This window comes from Kalmanozyma brasiliensis (assembly GCF_000497045.1).
Source record: "Kalmanozyma brasiliensis GHG001 unplaced genomic scaffold PSEUBRA_SCAF7, whole genome shotgun sequence".
Lineage (NCBI taxonomy): Eukaryota > Fungi > Basidiomycota > Ustilaginomycetes > Ustilaginales > Kalmanozyma > Kalmanozyma brasiliensis.
In genome coordinates this window covers 546,509-565,118 of record NW_015961990.1, presented here as the reverse complement: position 1 = coordinate 565,118, position 18,610 = coordinate 546,509, and the positions used below count along the sequence as shown (strand labels likewise).

The window sequence follows — 18,610 nt, the reverse complement described above, 5'->3', positions numbered from 1 at the left end:
CTTGACAGCGCGGAGAAGCGCGGGTATCATTGCAGAGAGGGACAAGGGATGGGGATAATCATGCTGGGTCATCGAGTATACGACGGGATCAGTCGATGGACACGTCTGGATAGCTTGGCAGGTTGCCACCGTACGGCATGTTGGGAGCTGATCCATCGCGAGAGGTTGCGTTCGAGTCTGCACCGCCGGAAAAGACGACGTCGATCGATTGGAGAGACACGGATGCCAACGAGCTGTCCATCCCGCTCAGTTCGCTGAGCTCGGAAAACTGCGACGAGCTCGACGGAAGGTGCCCACTCTGACTCAAATCTGCAACGGAACTGTCGAATGTCACAGAGGACTCCAAAAGATCCGTGGCTGCTGTGGTGTCGGCTTCCGCGTTGTTGCCGTCTTCGTCCAACTCTCGCTGCATTTCCTCTAGCTCGGCCGGATGCAGGACCTTGCCGCCAGTGTGTTCAGGCTTGTCGTGCTCTGCCAGGATGGCCTTCCGCGCTTGTTCGACCATGTGATCCACGAGAAGCTTGCAGCGTTGATGGGCAGCTTCCAACTCCGGATCGTCTTTGACCAAGAGATCGTCATCGTCGTCGTCGCTATCTGTGAGATCGTCCTCGTCGCTGAACGCCGCACTGCCCGCTGAGCTGCGGGAAGTCGCCGCGACGGGAAGACCTTTGCCGTCTCGCAGCCGCTTTTTCAGTTCGCGAATCTCTCTTGCCTGCTTGAGCTTGGTCACCTCGAGCGCCGAGTTGATGGCGAGAAGACTCCTGTTGGTGATCTCGAGGTCGAGCAGCTTGCGATGGACACGTGCCTCATCGGCCTCTCCCACCTCGCTGGGTGATCGCGGCGTTTCGGAAGAGGGCGAAAGAGGTTGGCTGGCAGCAGAGTGCGTGGAAAAGGTGCTGGACGCATAACTGGAGCGGTGTTCAGCATTTGGACGCAACGGTACAGCAGCCATCGCTAGGTCCATGAAACTAGAAGGTAATGCGGCTCGCTGTGATGCAGACGTAGGACGAAAAGAGGCTCGGCCGGTGGTCATCGCTGAGCCGGGCTCCGAACGGGCGGCAGCATTCAGGCTGGACGAAGCTTGTGAGTCGCTCGGCAGGATCACATCAAGTACTTGTTTGCCGACGGAATTCCCATCGCTATTGGTCGAGCTGAGACGTCTGGTCGACTCTGCACTTGCGACAGCTGGGGGTGCAGTGGCAGGTATGGATGCCTGTCGACCAGGCACGATGGGCTCGGAATGACGCGTGTATGGGTGCGGCTTGGGTGGACTCGTCTGCGGAAAGTATGAAAGGGCGGTCCGAGACGGCGAAGCTGGCGGCAACTTCGGCGAGGGAGATCTGTTCTGTGGTCTGGTGGCGGCTCGGTCGAGACTTTCCTGAGATCGCTGCGGCGAAAGCAGATTTCGATTTGGTACGTTGAAGGTAGATCGGGCCGACGTAGAGGGTATCGATGGCTTCTGAAACGGTGACTGATCTGCTCGCGGTACGGGCGATTTGATTGCTACGGCTGAGGCAAGCTGCGAGCTCGCCGAGAGTCTTGGGCTTGGAGAGGCAACGGCGGGCGAATTCCGGCCCAAATCGATGCTGCCATTGCTTGCTCGGACCTTTGGCGAGCGTAAGGAGTTCGGATCGATGGGACCTTCCAGCCTGGCTTCTGCGAGCCGGTAGGACGAGGCACTGATACCGACCGTGGAGCCTGATCTGGTGTGAAAGGTCGGAGTGGACCGCACGGTGGGCGAGGGCGCTGAGATTCGGGCGGTGATCGTGCTTGGTCCAGCTGTAGAGGCGGAGACCGGCCTGCCAGCCATAGAAGGCGACATAGCGGGACTGGATGCAGCCGAGGAGGGACTTGCAAATGCAGACATGTCCACGCGTGCGCGACCAGTGCCCGGCGCAGGACGAGTGGCGGTCGGAGTGACATTGTTGGAGAAGGAGGGCGAGGAGTAGCCATGCTGAGCTCTGACAATGCGTGGTCGCGCATTTGGGGTCACAGAGCTGGAAGGAGATTCGGAAGGCGCAGCATCCATTCGTCCCATGACCTTGCGTTTGGCGACCGCTGTGGGCGTTGACTGCGACATGGCGGCGGGCCGGAGAGGTGGTGAATCAGGTCTGGTGTAGATGGGTCTGCCTCGGGGGAATCATTTGCACTTCCTGACGTGATGACCCGTCCTCGGAATGGCAGGAGGTAGTTTGGTGCGCTAGCGCGGGCTGACCATTCTGCTGAAAGCGATCGCTGGTGCTGATCGGATTGCTGCGCGGCTCAGGTCAAGCAGCAGCCATGGGTTGGTGATGGAGATGGCGAGGATGGATGGGGATGCGGTGGAGGCAGCAGGGAAAGGGATCCGCATCTGGCAACGCACGCACGCGACGTAATCGAGTGGACCCTGTCCAACACACAATCGTCCGCGGTGATTTTCACGGCGAGTCTTAATTTTTGTATCAGGCTGTTACCTCAATCGTCATACCCTACTCAACCGCACAGACGGGCATCAGACAGGAGTGGTATCATTGCCTTGCGACAAAGTGCTATGCGAACAGATCCCAGTCACGGATACATAGAGACGCTGCGGCGGATTCGAAAGCGTCTTGTGCCTGAGAGGCTTGAGGGGTGTCCTGCGTCTTGCCAGGCTCATTGACGCTGAGGACGAGATCAATTCCCTTGGCCGGCAGTCTCCAAAGCGCGACACGAATGTTGACAGGCTCTTCTGGCTCGGTAGCTTTGCCGAACTTGCGGACGAGCTGGGTGCCTGTGAGTGTCGCCGGTTGTGGGGTGGCGGGCGGTATTGTCGCTTGTGATATGGTGTGTGTTTCGTGGACGGTAGAACTGCTGGCCGAGTTGTCATGTGCGAGAGATGAGAAGTGGAATCTGTTGCAGAGAAAGGTGATGAGAACGTCAGCACACTGCGCTGCTCGTCGTTCGGCATGAGGATATTGATGACCTACCTGACGGCCTTGTCTAGGTTCTCGTCGGCTCCTTCGTCGGTCGCGAGCTGCAGCACCTCGATGATGAGGCTTATGTCCGAATCATCGCGAACCAGCACCTCTTGATTGTCGGGTACTTGTCGGAAGTCGCTGTATAGGTCGTCAAAAGGCGTGTCGCGCTCAACGTTGTCAGTCCTGCGACACTGTGTCAGAGCGAGATGATAAGCTAGAACATACCTTGCATCGATGAAGCCTTTGGGCAATTCGACAGTGATGGCACCGCCAAACAGAGCTCTTGTTTCTCTCGCTTGCGTCATGGTGTACGGACGACCGCAGATCGAGTCGAAGCCAGTGTAAGCTGTCAGAAGAGCGGGTGGATCGATCTGAAAGAGAAGAGGAAGGGTGGAGGTGAAGACTGATGTGGTCTTGCTTTGTCATCTGCTGTCAGCCAGGTCAACTCACATGCATGTTTGTTTGAAGCAGCGTTTGGCTGTGTTGGGCTGAAGCTTGGAACTCACAACTTGTCGCAGGGACTTGGCTGCACCCTGTCAATCCGTGATCCTCTGAAAAGGCTTGGTCCCGCGCTCGGCTGGCTCGGCTGTGTTGGTGTTTCTTCGCGTTTTGGAATCTTAAACGGTGGAAAAAACGCGCCACTTTGGCTCAGCGTGAACCTGAAATCATGAGATTTGCGTGTGCGTGTTCGCTCCGCCGTGATGTGCCGCGCTGTCCAACGTGCGTCTGTCTGTCTGTCGGTTGTCGATCTTGCTTGGGAAGAAGCGGTGCCGCTGCACAAACATAGTCGCAGTGGTACATCCTCGTCGCTTCTCAGGCAACCACTACCACACATCCTACATCCATTCCCCTGTATATACGACATTCAGTGAGTAGCATACCGCACTTGCCCGCTGTCACCTTTGGCGACCTCGTGCTGATCTTTCTCTGCGTTTCGTCGTCCTGCTGCACACAGCAATGGCTCCTACCGCTACCAACGTCCGCAACAACGAGGGGATCGCCAACTACACAAAGTTCTGGCAGAAGGATTCCAAGGATGACTCGGAAACCGACATGGCCAACCGCCTTTCCGAGTACACCTCGGTCGTCAACGGCTATTACGATGGTGCCACCGACCTCTACGAGTACGGCTGGGGCCAGAACTTCCACTTTGCCCGCTACTATCCCGGTGAGGCTTTCATGCAGGCCATCGCTCGCCACGAGCACTACCTAGCCCACCAGATGAACCTCAAGCCCAAGATGCGCGTTCTCGACGTCGGATGCGGTGTCGGTGGTCCCGCTCGCGAGATTGCTCGTTTCGCCGATGTCAACGTCGTCGGTCTCAACAACAACGAGTACCAGATTCAGCGTGCTCGCAAGTACACCGAGAAGGCCGGTCTCTCGGCTCAGGTCGAGTTCGTCAAGGGCGATTTCATGAAGCTCGACGAGCAGTTTGGCGAGAACAGCTTCGACGCCGTTTACGCCATCGAGGCCACCTGCCACGCTCCCAACTTCGAAGGCATCTACGGTCAGATCCAGAAGATTCTCAAGCCCGGAGGAATCTTCGGTGTCTACGAATGGTGCATGACCGACGCATGGGACCCTACCAACCCTGAGCACAAGCGAATCGCTCACGGCATCGAGGTCGGTGACGGTATCCCCGAGATGCGCTCCATCCAGAACGCCAGGAACGCTCTCAAGAAGGTCGGCTTCCAGATTGAACACGAGGAGGACCTCGCTGACCGTGGCGACAAGATCCCCTGGTACTACCCCATCGCCGGAAGCTTGAGGGATTGCCAGACCGTTTGGGACTACTTCACCGTCGCTCGTATGACCAAGGTCGGCCGTGCGACCACCCAAGGTGCCGTCAAGGTCCTCGAGAAGCTTCGTCTTGTACCGCAGGGTACTCACTCGGTCGGTGCCTCGCTCGTAGTGGCCGCCGATGCTCTCGTGGACGGTGGCCGCACCAAGCTTTTCACGCCCATGATGCTCTTCGTTTGCCGCAAGCCCGAGTCCAAGTAAAGGCCGCCTCCGCCAGAACGCTCCATCTGCTCCCATCGTACGCCGTCTGACCACAGGTCGGACCATAGCACTACACATACATCATCAAGCTCCCGACCCGGCTTTATTCACACTGTCACTTCGCGTTCGCCATCGTAGGACACCTTCATCTAATTGCAAGGAATAAAATCCATTCAGAGATCAGCATCGTTCAACCAGTCTTCTCCCAGAGCTGATATTCGTACCACGTCTCGCCTTCGTTCGTCAGCATGTCTGGCGATTCCGCAAGTGCAGGCGGGCATGCGCTGCCCAGATACTGTCGCAACGCTTCTACTGACGCCTGAGTCCACGCTTGCTGCTTGAGGAGACTCGATGGCCCCTCGTGCGGTGTTTTTGTCTCGTTGCTCTTCTCCTGTCCTGCGAGAATCTTATTGGCCTGATCCAGCTCCTTCGAATATTGCTCCTGCGTCCTAAACTCGGGGAAGTATACATCGCACTCGTACCGAGGTGTCAATATCCGAGTCACTAGCAGCTTGTCCACCACTGCTACGCTCGATTCCAGATGGAGAAGATCCGTCCAAAGCTGTGCGCCGCCGATTACGAAGACACGGATGACATTTGCTTGCGGAGTTGCTAGGTGCGACAGGGCTTGCTCGACCGATGAGAACACTTTCACGTCCTTCGAGTCCGGTTCGCTGTCGTCGATCGATCAGAGTACTACGATGGTCAGTATCGGTCTTGACTCGACATCAAGATCGGCTGTACTACTCACATTCCCAGATCTTGAGGGCTGGACGTTCGGCTGATCACGACATTGAGCCGGCCGTTGAGCGGGCGGAACTTTGGCGGAATGCTTGCCCAAGTCTTCCTTCCCATGATCACGGCGTTTCGCGCTCCTGTTCGCTCCGCCTCCTCCGGAACGTGGCTTGTGACTTTACGAAAGTACGCCATCTCGCCTTTCAGTCGCCAAGGCAGTCCGCCGTCCTTTCCGACCCCATTCGTCAACGACATAGCCGCGACCGTCGCCAGCTTGAGCTTCGGCATAGGGTGCGTAGATGTTCTGTGATGGACTGTGTGAACGCAAGAGGGAGCGTAGGATTTGTCCGCTGGCTAGATGAGATGCTCGATAGTCTTTTGGCGGATAGGAAGGTGTGATGGTGTTCAGGGTGGTGATGATTTCGGAAGCGGCAATGGAGCCATGGCGGAAAGAACAACACCGGGTCGAGGAAGATAAAACAATTCTTCGGTTCCCGAAGTTGCGGATCTGCAAGCACTGTACGCGTCGCGCGTGCCCTCCCTCTCTCCACAAACGGCAAACGACTGCCTGTGCTTCTCCGTGCTCTTCCCAAGAGGACCAGGCTGGCATCTCGTGCTGTATGAAGCATGGCTGCTTCGTCGCCCTACGTTCAGCTACCCCTAGGTCGCTGCTGCATCTGCCATCTGCCTGTACGCACGTTCTGAATCCTACAGCCCTGATGCTCCCTCCCCGAGCAAGGGACACTTCCCGTTCCTGTCCACGACTGGCCTGCCACCATCACCTCGTATGGCCTCCCTCCAGCATGTCTGCTCCCCAATCCGAACTCCCAGACGGTCTTGCCCGACGCCTTGCCTGGCAAGGCGTCATTCAATGATGGTCCATCTTCGGATGAACTTTTTTCCAATAGTCATGAGAACTCGATGTACGAACTTTCTGCTGACATTCCCACCAATTCGGACATTTTGATGCCACATCTCCGGAACCGCAGATCTGCAGCGCAGCACTCGTTCAAAAAAAAGCATCAGAAGGAAGCTAAAGAGACGAAAAAAGTCAGAGAAATCGCAAAAGACCGAAGCTAAGTGAAATCGTGACCGAGTCAAATGACTTCAGTGAAAAATTGTGAAAGCCAAAAAGTGCAACGGAGTGCTAGATTTTTTTCTCTGCTGCAAAATTGCTCTGTTTTTCGTTTCCCTGACATTGTCACAGCGGCTCGATCGATCGACAAATTCGGGAAGAGTGTTGCGCGGGCTAAGTTAGAGGCGAATCAGCTGCTCCCTCCGGCGACTCCAAGTCTCAATTTCATTGCAAGTAAGTTAAAAAGACGTTAAGGAGCAATTTGCCTTGACTGATTTTGCGAAAACACGCTCTTTGTCCAGATAACTCATGTGCCATCTAAAGTCGTGCAATTGTATAAAGAAAAGCAGAATTCTGACTGCTTCGGATTGACTAATGTGCTCTTGGATGCCACATCGAGGCGAAAAACTTACAGAGGGCTGAATGCCTGGGAGCAGCCTCCCTCATCGTCAATGGGATGCTAACACCAAAATTGCTACCGTCAATGTGATGCTGACACCAGAATTGCTACTGTCCTGTCTTGACGATAGCGAGCAAGAAACTGGCTGAGCGTGGCGTCGTAAGCCGAAGCTCTATAGCTAGAGTACGGACGTGTGGGTGACAACAGCCGTCGACGATGGGTTCGGATTCCGGAAGCTCGATTGGACCCTGGCCCTCCACAAGGAATGCAGAGTGTACTTGCAATCACTGAATCCTGCGCAAGCAACCCCCACCACCACCATCACGGTCTCCATTGACATCAGCATTACCTCGGCCTGCGTGCCCTCTCCGACGATGTCGTCGCACAGCGGCATCCTGCAGCGAGCTGGTCTGCTTCCGTTCCATTGCCAGATCGTCAACTCATTGGTACCAGGTCAGGACGACAGTCCGGACGAAGGCGATGCTCTGGTCATCATCGCGAGAGGCCTCGGCCTCCGCAGGATTGTCAGCACCATCCTGCGCATATACGACTCGCCGAACAGCCTCGTTATCCTGGTCAATGCCACATCCGAGGAAGAGAGTGGAATCGGGGAGGAGCTCACGACGCTCGGCGTTCGCAAACCTGGGCTTCGAGCCATTCATCACGAGATGCCTGCCAAGCAACGTTCGGAGATGTATCTGTCCGGCGGTATCATGAGCGTCACTTCACGTATCCTTGTGGTCGACATGCTCAGCAAAAGGATCCCAACGGGTCTCATCACTGGTCTGGTTGTTCTTCACGCCGAAAAGGTGACGCCGACCTCGGTGGAAGCATTCATTGCCAGGATCTATCGACAAGAAAACAAGGAGGGCTTCCTCAAGGCCTTCTCGGACAACCCTGAGCACTTCACCATGGGAATCAGCCCTTTACAGACGGTACTAAGCCAGCTACGTATCAGGAAGGTCGAGCTCTGGCCAAGGTTTCATCAACAGACGAGCAAAGATCTGGGCCAACGCAAGGCAGACGTGGTCGAGCTCCATCAGCCGCTGAGTCGGTCGATGCGCAATATCCAGACAGCCATCATCGAATGTCTTGATGCATCGCTTTCGGAGCTCAAGCGGGGCAATGCAAACGTCGAGACGGACGATTTCTCGATAGAGCATGCAATTTTCCGGGCTTTCGATGTCGTTGTACGAAGGCAGCTAGATCCCATCTGGCACAAGGTCAGCGCCAAAACAAAGCAGCTCGTCGGAGACCTTACGACGCTACGCAGCTTGCTCAACTACCTCCTCACCTATGACTGCGTCACTTTCAACTCGTATCTCGAGACCATCCTGGCTTCGAGCACAACGACATCCAAAGGCACAACCCGACAAAATCAATCCGCCTGGCTATTCATGGACGCGGCAAACGTTATCTTCCACGAGGCGAAGCGCAGGGTCTACATTTGGGACGAGGCACGGTGTCAGCAAGCAGCAGCGCTTGAAGATCAGGCATATGCAGACGACGAGGAAGCCTTGAGGCAAGCAGAAGGGGGCCGAGGACCTCAATCAACTCACGCAGGCCCGGTGCCACCAGAAGTTGAGCCGGTCCTGGAGGAAAATCCAAAATGGCAGCTACTTCAAGAAGTCTTGGACGAAGTCGAGCAAGAGATCCATTTCAACTTCGCTGCATCGGAGTCGGCAGCAGGCAACACCATCTTGATCATGTGCGGCTCCGAGAGGACCAGCATGCAGCTTCGACAGATCATCTCGTCCATGGACGAATGTCCTCCCGGAGAGCCAGGGAAAAAGTTGATGCAGCAACTCTTGCGGTCGTACTTTTTCTGGAAAGCGGGGCTTGGCAAATTGAACGCAGAGCAAAAGAACGGCCAAAGCAACGGCGATTCGCGAACAGGCTCGAACGCGGCACAGACTTCTTTGCCTCAGGCTGGTCCGATCAACGAGGCCTTGAAGCGCAAATTGGCGCATAGGAACGGTCAACAGGCTGCTATCAACAAGCGACGACGCCAGCGCGGCGGCTCCTCGGCGCAGTCGGCGAGCGGTCGATTCAGCAGTGCTACCGACGCAGCCGGCCAGGCAAACTTCGTAAGCGAAGCGGCGCAGGTCTCCGACTTCATCGCATCAGCGGCCACCGATGTCGAGACCGGATCGTCTACGCTCGAAGCTGAGCAGATCTCTGACGAGATCGACGAAGTTGAGTTCGATGCCTTCTTCGGAATGCTCAGCATGGAGAATCTGGTCGTTGTTCGATCTTACCGCGGTGACCAGGACGACAAAGTTCTTCAAGAGCTCCGACCTCGGTTCGTCATCATGTATGATCCAGATCCCGCATTCGTACGGCGAGTCGAAGTGTATCGCAGCACGAATCCCGGCGTCGGGGTGCGGGTCTACTTCCTCATCTACGCCGATTCGGTCGAGGAGCAGAGATACCTCTCTGCGCTTCGAAGGGAAAAAGAGTCGTTCGAGAGACTGATTCGGGAAAAGTCGATGATGGCGCTGCCACTTTCCGCCGATGGCAGGCCGATCGCTGAGGATGCCGACCAGCGATTCTTGCGCACCATCAGCAGCCGCGTAGCAGGAGGACAGCGGTCGGCGACCGCGGAACCTCCGCGAATCATTGTCGACATGCGTGAATTTCGCTCCAGTCTGCCATCCATGCTGCATGCTGCCGACATCCAGGTCATTCCATGCACGCTACAGGTAGGCGACTACGTCTTGACACCGACAATGTGCGTGGAGCGCAAAAGCCTTACGGACTTGGTGCAGAGTTTCAATTCGGGGCGACTGTATACCCAGTGCGAGCTCATGTGCGTTCACTATCAGCACCCAATCTTGCTTATCGAGTTTGACCAAGAAAAGTCATTCTCGCTCAAGTCGACCAACGACAGCAAGACCGCTGGACGAGCGACCGGCACGGAACTCGACGTGCAAGCCAAGCTGGTCTTGCTCACCGCAGCATTTCCGAGACTGCGCGTCATCTGGTCCAGCTCTCCCTTTGCCACTGCCGACATCTTTGCCGACTTGAAGTCGAATTTCGATGAACCGGATGCTGCTAAAGTGGCACTGGTAGGTCTGGACGACGTTCTGGAAGCGGAGGGGACCACGACGAGCGAGATCGTCAAGCGCGCTGACTGGCAGTCGTCGAGCGAGCATTCCTTCAATCTCGGTCCTCAAGACCTACTGCGGGCTCTGCCCGGCGTCAACACCAAGAACTTCCGCTACATCATGAGCCAAGTGCGGGACATTTCGGATCTCTGCAACATGTCACACGAGGACCTTAGTGAGCTGATCGGCGTCGAGCCGGCGCGTCAGCTCGCACGATTCATCGAACGGGGGCTGTGATCCGTGAAGCATTCATCAACGTGCAATCAGAGCCTCTCCTCTCATCGGTGTTCAGAACCTTTGGCGGTGTCGAGCTGGCACCGGTGGTCGAGGGATCGGCAAATTCAAGGACGGCGGTGGGAGCAATCTGATCTGGCGAAGACGCAGCATTGATGGTCGTCTTCAAGGCACTGACGCCACCCAGGGCTTGCGAACTCATCATGTTGGGGTGACAAGGCATTGTTGAGACGCGTTGAAATGACACAGACGGAAGCGATCGAGGGCTTTCCTGTATACTTCGAGCATTGATTTGTATTTATGAGGATGAGGTTTTTACAAGACTCCGGCACCATCGTAAAGAGGCATGAGTGCCGGGGTCAAGGACTCAGGGCGTAGTTGAGCAGAGGATGGATGTCATCTTCGCGTCGACGCTTAGGTGCTGCGAGCGATCTCCTCGGCCTTCTTCTTGACGTCGTCGATACCACCGCACATGTAGAAGGCGGACTCGGGAAGAGCATCGTGATCACCGCGGAGGATCTCCTTGCAGGCCGAGATGGTGTCCTTGAGCGAGACGAGCTTGCCCTCGATACCAGTGAAGACCTGGGCGACAGCGAAGGGCTGGCTCATGAAACGCTGGATCTTACGGGCACGCTCGACGGTGAGCTTGTCCTCTTCGGAAAGCTCGTCCATACCCAGAATGGCAATGATATCCTGGAGCGACTTGTAGTCCTGGAGGAGCTTCTGGACACTGGTGGCAATGTCGTAGTGCTCACGACCGACGACGGCGGGGTCAAGCATACGCGACTTGGAGTCGAGGGGGTCGACAGCGGGGTAGATACCAAGCTCGGCAATACCACGGGACAGCACAGTGGTGGCGTCCAAGTGGGCGAAGGTGGTGGCGGGGGCAGGGTCCGTCAAGTCATCGGCGGGCACATAGACGGCCTGTACCGAGGTAATGGAACCCTTCTTGGTGGTGGTAATTCGCTCCTGCATGACACCCATGTCGGTGGCGAGGGTGGGCTGGTAACCGACGGCGGAGGGAATACGACCGAGAAGAGCCGAGGTCTCGGAACCGGCCTGGGTGAAACGGAAAATGTTGTCGATGAAGAGAAGCACATCCTGGCCCTCCTCGTCACGGAAGTACTCGGCGATGGTGAGACCGGTAAGAGCGACACGGGCACGGGCTCCAGGGGGCTCGTTCATCTGACCGAAGACGAGAGCGACCTTGGAGTCACCCTCGAGGTTGATGACACCGGTCTCGATCATCTCGTGGTAAAGATCGTTGCCCTCACGGGTACGCTCACCGACACCGGTGAAGACGGAGTAACCACCGTGGGCCTTGGCGACGTTGTTGATGAGCTCCTGAATGAGCACGGTCTTGCCGACACCGGCACCACCGAAAAGACCAATCTTACCACCACGGGCGTAAGGGGCGAGGAGGTCGACGACCTTGATACCGGTCTCGAGCACCTCGGCCTTGGTGGACTGATCCACGAACGCGGGGGGCTCGACGTGAATGGGGGCGAGCTTGTTGCCCTTGATAGGTCCACGCTCGTCCATGGGCTCACCAATGACGTTCATGATACGGCCGAGGGTCTGGGGACCGACGGGGATCTGAATGGGGAGACCAGTGTCGACGACCTTCTGGCCACGGACGAGGCCCTCAGTACCCTCCATGGCAATAGCTCGGATAGTGTTTTCACCAAGGTGCTGGGCGACCTCGAGAACGAGACGACCACCACCCTGAACATCCTGAACCTCGAGAGCGTTGAGAATGGCAGGGAGCTGCTCGGTGTCGAACTGGACGTCGACGACGGGACCAATGACGGTCTTGACGGCACCGGTCTGGCCCTTGGGGGAAGCCTCGGTGGCGAGGCCACGAGCTGTTCAGAATAAGTCAAGTAGATTGCTATGGTCAGCATGCCTGAAGAATTTTTCTAGGGCTGTTGCGTGCGCGCGATCATCGACATCGTTCGGAGAAGCGCGATGGAGCCGAGCGTCGATGCAGACGACGTGTCCTCCATCCTTTAGGCGATGCAAACGATGCAAGGCAATGCCGGAGGTCATATGATGCATGCAAGCGATGGCCGACGGTCGTGATAGCATGCTGAAATCTCATGATCCCACTGATTGTCCTTCGTGATGCCACGGCAGACTCCCTACTGGTTCGGGCCCAACTGCGGAAGGTTTCGTCTGATGATGATGATGCCGATGCGATGTCGATAATCTTGGCGACAAGAGTCAATGGACAGATGAAGACTTACCCTGAACGGCGGGCTTGACGGCAGCGACGGCGACCTTGGGAGCAGCAGCACGGACGCTGGACGAAGCGGTCACAGCGGCACGAGCAACGGTGGAGAGAGCGGCGACATTCTGTCGGGCTCGGAGGGCGGAGCGGCTAGCAGCGCGCACGGCGGTGCGCTGGATGACGGGCATGATGTCGATGATGGGAATGAGTAGGATGAGGAGGATGACGACGGAAGAGTAGGAAGGAAAGGGAAAGGGAGAAATACGAGGCAGCCAGCACGCACAAACACAAGCCCGAAGAATTCCCTTCGATCGCAACTCACTCACTCACACACACGCTCAGTCTTCCCTTCGCGGCCTCGAGCCACAAGAAGAAAGGAATTGGCCAAACCGTCCGTTCACGCCGGGTCAAAGGACACAGACTGGCGCTGCGCTTTGCTGGATTGCTGGCTGGATGTCTGGCTGGGCCACTGCAAAATTGATCGCACCTCAACAAGCAGCTCACCGATCAGTTTCAACGAATGAGAACGAGACAAGTAACGGTCGAAGCGCGCAAAGTCAGGATTTGTATTTGATCATTTCATTCGAGAGCCAGACCATTTATCTGGCTTGTAGTCGCATTTCCAAGAAGATCAAACAAAATTGAGAATCCCTATATGGAATTGACCACCGAAACAGACTTGAATTGAAGTGGGTGAGTTTACGCACGTTCCCCTGCCAACTCGCGGGGCAGGAAGAAGGATCTGGCCTGTGTTTCTCTTGTCCTGCTTCTGCTCGACGCGAGCGGATCCGGGACCTTGATGCCAACGGTCCAGCCATAGCTCTTCCCGGGTCATGAAGACATGTCTTAACACTGTAGTCGACACTCAGCCTCATCACTTGCTGCGGTGGCTAATACGTGCTGCTCATTCGGCGATAGCTCTCAAAGTAATTCAAGTTGAGCTGATGCAGGTCTTATCACCAGCTTGAAGGCAGATTGAGGTCTGGTGCAGAGGCAGAGCTCTTCTCCGTTCTCTCCCGGTCAGCTCGGAGAAAGGTCTTCGACACGTGCGAGAATATGGTCTTATGATGAAAAAGAAACTCTAACATCCTGTCATCAAGCGCCGAATCCGTACCCTTGATCTACGCAGCACAATTACGACATTAGAAAGGGTGGTGGAGGGTCGCGGCCTGATTCGTGATTTGAGAAGAAACTAAATCGCAGATCGCAGCCAGAGGTGGGAGATGCGAAATGCCTCCCGTTTTGGCAAAATGGGCTGGCAGTTGCGTCAGTCGCATCGAGACGAGAAATCGGAAGCATGGTCCATCTCTTTGGAGCGTGACCAGACCTTTCCACTTTGTCCATCCACTATCATCGACATACCTCTTCGCATCCTCTGCTGCGACACCATTAACATCATCATGATTGCCAGGTCCCTCTCTCGATCTGCTAGGCCATTGGCTCGCTCAGCAGCCGGTCCTTCGCTTGCTCGTCTCGCTGTGCGAAGATACGCAACCAACCCCCCCGGTCCAGTTGCATCCAAGTCGGATGCTCCCTGGGCTATCGCCTCGGTCATCACCTTCGGAGGTCTCTTTGTCTACCTCACCGCTCCGGGCGCAAAGAAAGACGACCACGGTCACCACGGCTCCAAACACGACGAAGCTCACGATGAGGAGGAGGACGACTCGGAGCCCGAAGCTCCTAAGGAGCCCGTCGAGCTGCCCGACGGTAGCATCGAGCACCCAGAAGGCTTCGTAGAGGTCAAGCGCCCCGAAGTGCGCCACGACGCTCCCGAGGGCGACAAGCACCTCCACTCCCAGAAGATCTCGGACGAGGACGCTCATGAGAAGCAGAAGAACGTCAAGCGCGAGACGGCATTGCCTAAGGACGACACCACTTTCAAGCACGGTGTCGCAGCTGCCAAGGACGGCAACCCCATCTCGGATCCTAAAAAGGTGGTTGCTGCTGCCAAGACCGCCAAGCAGGAGAAGGCTCAGGCCAAGGCAGGCGCCGCGCAGGGCTCTTCAAACGATGATAACGGCGACGATGACGAGGAGTAGATATGTACCTCAGTCAGGCTGTAAGATTGCTACGACCCCACTAGCTTTCGACAAAGCGGCAGAACCACGACGATGCATCAAGCATCACTGCCCGAGAGATCCTCAGTCGATTCGACATCAGCTTCGCTCGACGATCCTCCCGAGCTAGGTCGTTTCGCTACGCTAAGCAGGCTCCTTCAGCACAATCATCAGAAACACATCATCCAGCAGCAGCATTCAATGAAAGTACAGTCCATCGAACAGCATTTGATACAACAGCGTGACTACCAGCTTTTGTGAACTTGGCAATCGTTCGCATGAGAATTCGGACTGGCGGGACGTTTGGCGATATAGCTGCGTAGATTGTCTCGGTCCAGAAGATCCGCAAGATGTGGGACGGACGATTCGTGGTGGTAGCGCCAGAGAAGATGCGACGCAGCAATCTTGATCTCGGGCTCGGAGGCATCAAAGAGCAACCACCAGGGCGCAGGCTCGAGAGGCAAGACCACGCAGGGCTCGCCCATCTCTGCTGCTAGTGCGATGGCCGCACATGCAACAACGTGAGGACCAAAGATGCACAGTACGGGGGTTTGAAGGCTACATCGATCAAGGTCAGCATATCAAGGCCCAGTGGGAACGAAAGGAGTCATAGTCAGCGCCATCAAGACTTTCTCTGAGCAAGTGCGGCGTGCGCTGCGATAGAACTACTCACGCATCATTGAGGAAGGACCACGCACATTGGGCCAGCGATACAGTCTCTTCCGAGCGGCCTTCACTCGGTGGAGTGGACCATTCTGCGTCCCAATTTTCGTGAGGCTTCAAAGTCACCTTGAGGTTGGGGTCCGTGAGGCCGAGCACTCGCAGGTACTGTACCAAAAGTGCATGCGGGAGCACTACCTGCATCTGGAAGCCGAGCCGCTTGAGCATCTGCATCTCCAAGACGACGATTGTGTCCCGAAGGCTCGTTACTTCGAGAGAGTCGTGGGCAAGACCAACGTACGCGGAAGGCCGAGCGCCTCTGGTGAGAAGGAAGGCGACGTAGTGGTATGCATTGATCAGGCGTCTGAGACCAACTTGGGTCTCTTCGAGCTTTGACGCTAGCAAGAGAGCGCTCACGGCGACTTTGTCGGCGGAAAAGTCGCACATTGACGAGGTATACCAGAAACGTTGAAAGAAGATTTGAGCTGCGGCCATGGTTCGTTGAGGTAGCTGTAGGAGCACCCCCATCTGCTGGATCATCTGGCAGCCGAGCGCCCTGAGCTCCATCTCGAGATCAAATGTGAGCCCTTCTGCCATAGTAGGCGTCATCGCCAGCTGCTGGCGTGTGGCCAACGGGTTAAGGATCATCTTTGTGCTGTCGGTTCTCTCTGAAGGTATTGATGAGATCCCGCTGCGGTCGCTTTCGAGGCCAAAGGAGCGCTTGCGATCGCCGAGAGCCGTGAAGGAGCTCGACGATCAATGCGATCGAGGTTTTCGGGCCATCTTATACCTTACTCCTCGCCATGGCTATCTTGTCTCCGTTAGTGCAACAGAGGTGGTGGTTTCAAGAACAGCGACAGATTGATGGTGGAGGAGACCGACACTTTCAGCGTGTCAGATCCTTGCTGCTAGACACGCAAACCTCGAGCGCCGCCGCCGCCGCCTCCGCCTCCCAAGCCTTTGAGAAGGCGCGTTTGGAGCGCTCGTGAAAGCATAGCCAACACAACAGGCGCAAGCAGGCCAAGCGAGAGAGAGAAATGAGTTTGATTCTTCACAAATTTAAGAATTTCTGGTTCAAAATCGAGTCCAACAGAGAGACAGGAAACACACACACAAAGAGCCTGGCTGCAATGAGGGTGTTTGTTTGCAGTTGACAGCGATAAAAGGGTCCCTCGCTCAACAGGCTCGGCATATCGTGTGTCACTTGTTGGTTGTGAAAAGGGTCGGCGGGATCCACTCGCCTTGCCAGGGTTCGGTGTTATCTGTCACGACCACCTCCTAACGACGACCATCAAGTGAAGCTTAGCATCTCCTTGTCACGACGCATTCCGACTGTATCGCAGCACTCTGTCTTCCGCTGTATCCTGCTGGCCAATTCTGGATCCACGCGTGGCATCGTGACACTCAAGACCGCCACTCAACCCACGACGACGACGACTGACTAAGACGATACGATCAGCGAAAAGGCATGCTCAAGATCTCGCTACCCTATCTGACTCTCTGATAGCCCAAAGCACAGCCTTCAGCGGGCTTAGCATCAATCGAATCCGTGCCGCATTCGACGGTCGACTTTCTCGAGCCTGCCCTTGCCGATCATGTCTCCGCAACGCTGAAGACGCACCCAGACTTTGACGACTGTCCGATAGCTCTCATTCGGGAAAGCGCCACAGGGCACGCGCAAGTTTCTTGGGCGGCTGCTCTGACTGCTTCATCTTCATCTGCACCAGATTGTTCACCAGCGAAGGCACATACACCCACATAGCGTCTTTCGAGCTCGTGTCTGCAGCAACGAGTATACCAGTACCCGCATCCGCCAGGCACTATGTCGTTCATTTCAAACATATTCTACCGAGCCGCTGTCAGCGAGGAGTCCAGACGAGCGCCTATCGGCAAGGTCAATCGCGCTCGTCGTACAGGACAACGAGGCAGCGCCAGCAATTCCGACGGCGGCAAGGAGGCTGGCCACGCTGACGAAAATGTCGACATCTTCAATAGCAACGCAGGCCCTTCTGAAGCCGATACCTTCCAGGCAAAGGTTCAGATCATTGAAGACATCATCGCAGAAGACAACCTGTACAAGGTCTTGGCCATCAAAAGGAATGCTAAGAACGACGAGATCCGCCGTGCCTTCTTGACGAGGAGCCGATCTTGTCATCCTGACAAATTTCCCGACTATCCCAACTCGACCATCGCATTCCAGAAGCTCGCCTTCGCCTACGAGACTCTGTCCAAACCTGCATCACGGCAAGCATACGACTTCTCTCCTCACACGCATTCCATGTTCAACGGCAAATCGCCTCACGATGCTTTCGATGACGAATTCGGGGAAGCGTTCGCCGACGCCACCCTTCAAGATGTCCTCTTCACCGTCTATGTCGAATTCTTCGAAGGCGATTTCACCTCGGTTAAGGCTCTGCTCAAGGTCCTCGCCGACAGCGGTCTGGGCACGTACAGCGATGCCAACATCAACAGTATCGAGGCCAAATTCAGAGCGCTCTCACGCCTCATGCGAGCTACACGCAGATATTCGCGCGTCCTTCTCAACGAGATGTCTCGTCTCTACGAGATTCAGCAGGACCTGCGTGGTCTCTCCTACTTTGACATCCCAGGCCGTCTTCGGTTGACGTTGCAGCTTGCCCGAGTCACCCTTAGCATTCCCTTGGCGATCGATCAGGCCATGCAGAACCCTGAGGATTACGACCGCAAGGAGTTTGGCCAATGGTTCGAAGACTTGCGCGCGCAATCATCGGACTATAGCTCGAGCGAGGACGACGACAAGCAAGCGAACCACAGCTTCGGCCTGCAAGGCGAGTGCGAGTCTGGCGCGCTCGGATCGGACGAGCATGCACGTCTGCGGTACGTGCGCGCTCGCGACGCCCGCATTGCGCGGCGAGCTGCCGAACGTCGCGATCCAGGCTCCGACAATGGTCCCGCCACAGATCAGGAGGCGGCCGCCTTGCCACCAGAGGAGATCAAGGAGCTGCAAACGGGCTTCCTTGGCCCCACCACGACGGCTCTGTTTACGGGCATGGTCAATCTTCTCGAAGCAGGCGAAGGATGGATGGGTGGAAAGCCAGCAGCGACAGTGTAGGATCGAGCTTCAAGCTAGACGCCGACTTTCTGCAACCGCCACCCGAGAGCCTCCTCTTCTGACCTGAGAGGATCAGCTCGTATG

General features: G+C 56.2%; 9 protein-coding genes across 9 annotated transcripts; 4 read left to right on the top strand and 5 right to left on the bottom strand.

The window, feature by feature from the left end:
• Positions 1–88: 88 nt before the first annotated feature.
• On the bottom strand, positions 89–2,080 carry PSEUBRA_005874 (uncharacterized protein; the record flags this gene model as incomplete). Its single annotated transcript, XM_059465634.1, has 1 exon — positions 89–2,080. One exon carries the CDS (start codon positions 2,078–2,080, stop codon positions 89–91), a length of 1,992 nt encoding a protein of 663 aa, XP_059321682.1.
• A 448-nt stretch (positions 2,081–2,528) lies between these two features.
• Positions 2,529–3,241, bottom strand: PSEUBRA_005873 (Ran-interacting Mog1 protein; the record flags this gene model as incomplete). Its single annotated transcript, XM_016439260.1, has 3 exons — positions 2,529–2,868; positions 2,946–3,074; positions 3,162–3,241. The coding sequence occupies 3 exons, from the start codon at positions 3,239–3,241 to the stop codon at positions 2,529–2,531; spliced, it is 549 nt and encodes a 182-aa protein (XP_016290053.1).
• A 652-nt stretch (positions 3,242–3,893) lies between these two features.
• Positions 3,894–4,937, top strand: PSEUBRA_005872 (Sterol methyltransferase C-terminal; the record flags this gene model as incomplete). Its single annotated transcript, XM_016439268.1, has 1 exon — positions 3,894–4,937. The coding sequence occupies one exon, from the start codon at positions 3,894–3,896 to the stop codon at positions 4,935–4,937; it is 1,044 nt and encodes a 347-aa protein (XP_016290052.1).
• Positions 4,938–5,127: 190 nt separating this feature from the next.
• Positions 5,128–5,960, bottom strand: PSEUBRA_005871 (Dihydrofolate reductase domain protein; the record flags this gene model as incomplete). Its single annotated transcript, XM_059465632.1, has 2 exons — positions 5,128–5,611; positions 5,689–5,960. 2 exons carry the CDS (start codon positions 5,958–5,960, stop codon positions 5,128–5,130), a joined length of 756 nt encoding a protein of 251 aa, XP_059321681.1.
• A 1,561-nt stretch (positions 5,961–7,521) lies between these two features.
• PSEUBRA_005870 (ERCC4 domain protein) lies at positions 7,522–10,491 on the top strand (the record flags this gene model as incomplete). The annotated part of the gene is made up of 1 exon (XM_016439271.1): positions 7,522–10,491. The coding sequence occupies one exon, from the start codon at positions 7,522–7,524 to the stop codon at positions 10,489–10,491; it is 2,970 nt and encodes a 989-aa protein (XP_016290051.1).
• A 411-nt stretch (positions 10,492–10,902) lies between these two features.
• PSEUBRA_005869 (ATPase, F1/V1/A1 complex, alpha/beta subunit, C-terminal) lies at positions 10,903–12,906 on the bottom strand (the record flags this gene model as incomplete). The annotated part of the gene is made up of 2 exons (XM_016439257.1): positions 10,903–12,353; positions 12,735–12,906. 2 exons carry the CDS (start codon positions 12,904–12,906, stop codon positions 10,903–10,905), a joined length of 1,623 nt encoding a protein of 540 aa, XP_016290050.1.
• A 1,212-nt stretch (positions 12,907–14,118) lies between these two features.
• Positions 14,119–14,757, top strand: PSEUBRA_005868 (uncharacterized protein; the record flags this gene model as incomplete). Its single annotated transcript, XM_016439264.1, has 1 exon — positions 14,119–14,757. The coding sequence occupies one exon, from the start codon at positions 14,119–14,121 to the stop codon at positions 14,755–14,757; it is 639 nt and encodes a 212-aa protein (XP_016290049.1).
• Positions 14,758–15,020: 263 nt separating this feature from the next.
• PSEUBRA_005867 (Cyclin, N-terminal) lies at positions 15,021–16,083 on the bottom strand (the record flags this gene model as incomplete). The annotated part of the gene is made up of 2 exons (XM_016439282.1): positions 15,021–15,333; positions 15,449–16,083. The coding sequence occupies 2 exons, from the start codon at positions 16,081–16,083 to the stop codon at positions 15,021–15,023; spliced, it is 948 nt and encodes a 315-aa protein (XP_016290048.1).
• Positions 16,084–17,257: 1,174 nt separating this feature from the next.
• PSEUBRA_005866 (DnaJ) lies at positions 17,258–18,526 on the top strand (the record flags this gene model as incomplete). The annotated part of the gene is made up of 1 exon (XM_016439261.1): positions 17,258–18,526. One exon carries the CDS (start codon positions 17,258–17,260, stop codon positions 18,524–18,526), a length of 1,269 nt encoding a protein of 422 aa, XP_016290047.1.
• Positions 18,527–18,610: the final 84 nt, after the last annotated feature.